At 38.9% G+C, this 6,637-nt stretch overlaps 1 protein-coding gene across 2 annotated transcripts; it reads right to left on the bottom strand.

Annotated features, from left to right (window-relative positions):
* Positions 1 to 298: 298 nt before the first annotated feature.
* On the bottom strand, positions 299 to 3,632 carry LOC130404589 (peroxynitrite isomerase THAP4-like). 2 transcript variants are annotated; one of them, XM_056609406.1, is made up of 4 exons: positions 3,189 to 3,632; positions 2,662 to 2,752; positions 2,403 to 2,494; positions 299 to 2,128 (listed from the first exon to the last, which is right to left on the bottom strand). In XM_056609406.1, exon 4 carries the CDS (start codon positions 2,097 to 2,099, stop codon positions 1,161 to 1,163), a length of 939 nt encoding a protein of 312 aa, XP_056465381.1. In that variant the 5' UTR covers positions 2,100 to 2,128; positions 2,403 to 2,494; positions 2,662 to 2,752; positions 3,189 to 3,632; the 3' UTR covers positions 299 to 1,160. The 2 variants fall into 2 exon arrangements, with proteins under 2 accessions (XP_056465381.1, XP_056465382.1); XM_056609407.1 differs by having other exon boundaries at positions 305 to 2,128; positions 3,189 to 3,629.
* Positions 3,633 to 6,637: the final 3,005 nt, after the last annotated feature.

A 6,637-nucleotide genomic window follows, 5' to 3' on the forward strand; every position in this document is an offset into this window, starting at 1 on the left:
CCCCATAATAAATAGAATAGAATACTTTTGTGGGAGGTTACCATCAGAATAACCATCATACTAACTTTGGTAAGGTCGTTGAGATAGCTAAATGCTGAGAAGTGTAAAAAGATCTATGAAAAAATGAGAGGGCCATGCACAACTGACAGACTAGAGCACCTACAGGATGTTACGAAAGAGCAGGCAAAGTGCACAACCTTTGTTGTGCACTCCATAGAGTGGGCCGCGTAACTGGCAGCAATTTTCACAGAATTATTATATGCAAAGACAGCTCAGCTGACAGTGTAATGAAACTGATCATGCAATATGATGCCACAGATCTTACTGTACCCGCTGTCATGTGGGGAAAGCAAATGGAGGACACAGCACGTAAAAATTATGAAACAGAAATGAAGAAAATACACATGAACTTTAATGTAAAAGCAGTGGGTCTAACAGTGAGAGCAGATGAGCCGTACAACAACATGCTGGACAACAACATTTAAGAAAAAACTGATGTAATGAGCAAAGATGGATAGGTACACCTGACAAAATCGAACTGACTTCATTACTGTCAACACAACAACAAACAAACAACACATCTGACTCTTTAAGTGTTCATTTATTTTTTTCTGAATGTACATTTACGTAAAATCACAAACAGCACTGATATATATTGTTCATCGCCAGAAAGAAGTGCAGTTTGAGTTCGGCAGACAATGATAATACTCAAAACTTAGTTGAAAGCTAGAAAAAAAAAAAGAAATCCAGGTATAAATGTTAAATGAGTTCATAATATAGTATTAATTATGTACACTCATTCATTGTTGAGATGTACATTTAATTTTAATTGCATTGCCTTCAATATATTGCATTTACAACATTCAGTTCATGTTCAATATTTGCCATGTCAGCTTTAAACGCAGTTTCTCCATTATCATAAATAAATGAAATAGTTCTGCGTGCGTGGTTCTCAACCTTTTTGTACTCTGAATGATCCTGTCTGATCAAATTTAGTTATTCATAACTGTTATTAATTTTATAGTCAGAGAGAAAGAGAGTGATGAGTACGTGAGAGAGACAGTGAGAGCAAGTAGAAAGTGACTACCATTGCCCTCATTAGCCCTTAAAAGCCTGACACAATCATGGAAAATAATGTACACCTCCTTGACTCTGAACAGTTATCGCCGGGCCACCACCGCCCCCCTAAGGTTCGTAAGACCAGCACATATGGTCAAAATGTCATCTAGCATATCGACTTGGCTAATGGGTATGACAGTGTTCAGTATCTTAAAGGTTTTAAGCTGACCAATAACTCGTTCCACATGTATGCAGACTCTTGACAACTGACGTGAAGTGTCAACACAAGAACCTGGCAACTGAGATTTCCCCATCGTGAAACTTGGTATTCTTAATGTTGCTCCTACACTGGCCAAATCCTCTCTAACAAGGAAACCTCTATCTGCAAGGATCTCGTCACCATGCTCAAGTTTACCCAAAAAGCCAGAATCTAAAGTTATTACCTTGTCAGAGGCACGACCTCCCCACCCACTAGACAAAAAAGATATAGCTCCTGCTGGTGTGATTCCTATTAGATATTTCATTGTGTTTTGGTGCTTATAATTTGACCAGGTTTCAGCCCTTGCTTTAAGATTGTGTGTTCTTTCTATAAAGATTTCAGTACAGTCTATAATACATCGACAATTCCTAAATTTGGGTTTAAAACACTTTGGCATGTTTGCTCTCACTGCATCCTTACTATGCCACATTATCAAAGGTTTCACTATTGAGGACAACATGGGTATCCAGTCTCTTAGTATTTTTGATACAGTTGAGAATGGAAGCCCAAATCTGTAGGCAAGGTCTCTGTTGGTGAGTCCAAGTCTTACTTTCATTAGAACCAAAAGGAGGTGGTTCTCCCAACTTAACCCACCCTTAAGCACAAGTGTGCTTCTTTTTACAATATCGTCTTTTATGTCTTTTATGGAATCAAACCCAAACTTGGACTGCTTCAGTTGCTCCTTCAGATGTTTAGTTTCTTCCTGTGTGGCATACAGTTCACTTTTCAGAGCTTCATAATCATCACGGAGCTGGTTGTACTGCAGGTTGAGTTGGTGCATCTCTTTTCTGGACACAAACTTACATTAATCTACAACACAAAAAGGAGATAAATTAACTCATGTGCAACACATCAGCTTTCACACACACACACACACACACACACACACACACACACACACACACACACACACACACACACACACACACACACACACACACACACACACACACACACACACACACACACACAACACACAGACTATCTGTCTGGTTCTCTGTCACTCTACTCACCTGACCACCAACCAACCAATCAACCAACCAACCAACACAAACACACACTTAATAGTATGACTTGTGCATACCTTCAGAATAATCTACAGTATCTGCTTCAGGCTGGCTTGTGGGGCAGGTAGCAGGGGCCTTATCTTCATCTCTTATTCTCTTTCTTTCATATCTAGGACAAACAGAGTAGAGTTAAGTTAAAAACCCAAAATAATCAACACATTAAGAGATAATACAATAACATAATAAAGAAAGACACACAAGAATATCTTATTTGCTCAGATAATTAACAAGCTACCAAGAAATTAGAAAATGTCAAATACATGACATGACACTGACCTTGCCACCTTTCCCGAGATGTCTCTGTTGCTGCTGTGTGTAAAAACGGATGGAACAAAATCTGGACTATCACAATCCATGGACGGTGACCCTGAGAAAAAGAATGAGATTAGCTATGCTTATTGTTTATTTTCACCTTTTTTAACCTATTTGCTAATTTACGAGCTCAGTCATAATGAGCACCAATAGCACAAGCATTTAAGTTACGGGTTCAGAGTTAAAGAAAATCGTACACTGTAACATTAGCTGTGTGAACTGTGAAGACACTTTCTTGTATGACTTTCAGCCTGAACCAAGAAACCTACACCAGCCATGCAGCTAATGTTGGTACTTACAGTAACAACAAAAGCTAAACTTAGGTTACGACCGCGAGCCAACGTTAAACTTTACAAACTCAGTAGAAGACGGACAAATTTGTTGGCCAGTTAGTCAGTAAATCACACTAATATATCCTCATTAAGTATGGTAAAATCACACGCAGTCCTACTCATTATCCAGCTCATGTATGTTGGAAAAGACAAACATACCAGAAACGAAGTGGGCACTGCACAGACTCTCGCCGCCTTTAGGACCTTCGGGACCCCAATCCGCCCTTTTAATGGCCTGGAGCCACAATCTTCTTCTTCTCTTGGCAAAAGGATGAGATCCTCTCGGGATATTAAACAGTTTCCATCCATCCTTTTGCCGATTCGTGCAGTTTACAGCACAACAGCTCCTTGTCATTTTCGTTCTCCGCTGACTCCGCTGGTAAACAAATGACAAATGTCCCGCTTTCTGCCCCCTGGCTGCGCGCGCACATCTGCGATGACGTTGCACAGAAACCCGTCTATACTACAACCCGGTATCACGCGATTGCGTGCTCATGCGCACAAACGTTAATCTATTGAAGCATGTTCCAGAGCACGATAGTCCGACTTTTCTCGTGCTACACATGTATACCAATGCATTCTGAATGGGAGTGTTCTCAGACAATTAACGTGCTCCACAAAACGGTACGAGAGAGAGAGAGAGAGGCTTCAGAAAGGCAAGGCAAGGCAACTTTATTTATATAGCACTTTTCATACACAAGGCAGACTCAAAGTGCTTCACATATAAACATTGTCATACAATAAAATAAAATAATAGATAAGTAAAAGAAAAACATATGCAAAGAAATGGGTAGAATAGAAAAAGGCATTTTAGTATTAAAATAGAAAATAAAGGCAAAGTTAAAAAAGCTTTTTAGAAAGTGCAATGTATTTAAGATTTTAGCAGAAAACTATAGCAAACATAAAAGTCTTCAGTCTTGTTTTAAAGGTGCTCAGAGTTGGGGCAAGTCTTAAATCCTCTGGGAGTTTATTCCAGCTATTTGTTGCATAGTAACTAAATCCTGCTTTCCCATGTTTTGTGTTTACTCTGGGGATAATTAACAGATTGGTCTCAGAGGATCTTAGTGGTCTAGAAGGCTGATGTAGTGGAAGCATATCAGTTAAGTATTTTGGGCCTAAACCATGTAGGGATTTATAGGTTAGCAACATGATTTTAAAATCAATTCTCTGACCTACAGGAAGCCAATGTAACGATTTCAGAATTGGTGTAATATGATCAAATTTTTTGGTCTTTGTTAGAACTCTAGCAGCAGCATTCTGAACAAGCTGAAGCTTCCTCAGAGTTTGTTTTGGGAGACCTGTGAGGAGACCATTGCAGTAATCAAGCTTACTAGTGATAGATAGATAGATAAATACTTTAATAATCCCAGAGGGAAATTATTTATTATATATTATATTATATTTATTTATTATAAAGGCATGTACAAGTTTTTGTAAGTCTTCGGTGGACATGAGCCCTCTAAGTCTTGCTATATTTTTAAGGTGATAATATGCCGATTTTGTAACTGATTTGATGTGACTGTCAAAATGTAAATCTGAATCCATGATAACCCCTAGATTTCTGGCTTTGATTGAGGTTTTCAGGGACAGAGAGTGAAGGTGTTGGGTTACTTTAAGCCTTTCCGTTTTAGAACCAAATACAATTATCTCTGTTTTGTCCTCATTTAGTTGAAGGAAATTTCGGCACATCCATTCCTTCACTTGCTCAATGCACTGGCACAGCAGATCTATGGGCCGATAGTCATTTGGTGATAGCGATACATAGATTTGCGTGTCATCAGCATAACAATGATGGTCAATATTGTTATTTTGCATGATTTGCCCTAGTGGGAGCATGTAGATGTTGAATAAAGAGGGCCCTAAGATCGAACCTTGTGGGACTCCACATGTCACGTTGGTTGATTCTGATACAAAGTCGCCAATGGAAACAAAGTAGTTCCTATTTTGTAGGTAGGACCTGAACCAATTTAAGACAGTGCCTGAAAGCCCCACCCAGTTTTCTAACCTTTCCAGAAGTAATGTATGGTCTACAGTGTCGAATGCAGCACTGAGGTCAAGTAGCATTAGTATAGAGGTTTTGCCAGAGTCTGTGTTAAGACGGATGTCGTTTACAACTTTAATAAGGGCGGTCTCAGTGCTGTGCAGGGGTCGAAATCCTGATTGGAAGGTGTCATAGCAACCAGTTGATGCCAGGAAGTGATTTAGTTGCTGGAGGACAACTTTCTCAATGATTTTACTTATGAAGGGTAGATTTGATATTGGTCTGTAGTTGTTAATAATAGAGGCATCTAGGATCCGCTTTTTTAAAAGGGGTTTAATAACTGCAGTTTTCAAAGCTTTTGGGAACTTGCCTGACTGGAGAGAGTTGTTAACTATCTGCAATATGTCTACTGCTAGGCAGTCGAAAACATTCTTAAAGAGGTTGGTAGGTATAGTATCAAGGCAACAGGTGGATGGCTTTAGTTGTGTCACAGTTTCCACAAGATTTTGAGAGTCTATAACATTAAAGCATGCCATCCTTGCCACGTAATTTTTGCCTGAACAGGGTGGTAGTCCAACATTTTTGTTTGACGTGGAGATATTGATGGCGCGTCTGATACCTTCAATTTTATCAATATAAATAGCTGCAAACTCATTGCATTTCTGCGTGGAATGGAGATCAGGTGGAATTTCTGTTGGGGGGTTGGTCAGTCTGTCAACAGTTGCAAATAGGGTTTTTGCATTATTAGTGTTGGTTTTAATGATATTGGAGAAAAATGTTTCTCTAGCATTTTTTAAGTCTAAATTGTAGGCACGGAGGCTCTCTTTATAGATATCATGGTGAATATGAAGTTTTGTTTTACGCCAGATGCGTTCAACCTTCCTGCATTCCTTTTTCTGTGCTGTTACAGAAGCAGCTTTTCTCCAGGGTGCCTTTTGCTTTCCAGAAATCGTTTTAACCTTATAAGGTGCAATGACATCTATGACTTTCAAAATTTTCAAATTAAAGTTTTCTACAAGATCATCAGCAGAACATGGGGTTAGAGGTGGTAGCAAGGAGATGGCCTTTTTAAAAAGTACATTAGAATCTTCATTGATAGACCGTTTTTTGACAGTGTTTGATTTTGTCTGTATGTCGGGAATAAAAGATCTGTTAAAGAAAACACAAAAGTGGTCAGACAAGGAAGGATCAGTCACAGAGAGATCAGAAACATTGAGGCCCTTTGTGATAACCAGGTCTAGAGTGTGCCCCTTACAATGAGTAGCCTCTTTCACATGTTGAGACAGTTCAAATGTGTCCAAAATGGTAAAAAGTTTTTTTGCACACTTGTCATTCAAATCATCAGTATGAAAATTGAAGTCACCAGTTATAACTAGACAGTCAAATTCTGTGGAGATGCTAGACAATAATTCTGTGAATTCATCGAAAAAATTTGCAGAATATGTGGGTGGCCTGTAAATAATTAATAGGAGAACTCTGGGGGAGCATTTCAATACAGCACTAAGGTATTCGAACGATGGAAAATCACCAAATAACATCTGTTTCCCCTGAAATACATTTTTAAATATAGCAGCGACCCCTCCACCTCTTTTTCCAGATCTACATGCATCAAAAAAGTTATAGTCGG

This window comes from Gadus chalcogrammus, chromosome 15, assembly GCF_026213295.1.
Source record: "Gadus chalcogrammus isolate NIFS_2021 chromosome 15, NIFS_Gcha_1.0, whole genome shotgun sequence".
In the NCBI taxonomy this organism is placed as follows: Eukaryota; Metazoa; Chordata; class Actinopteri; order Gadiformes; family Gadidae; genus Gadus; species Gadus chalcogrammus.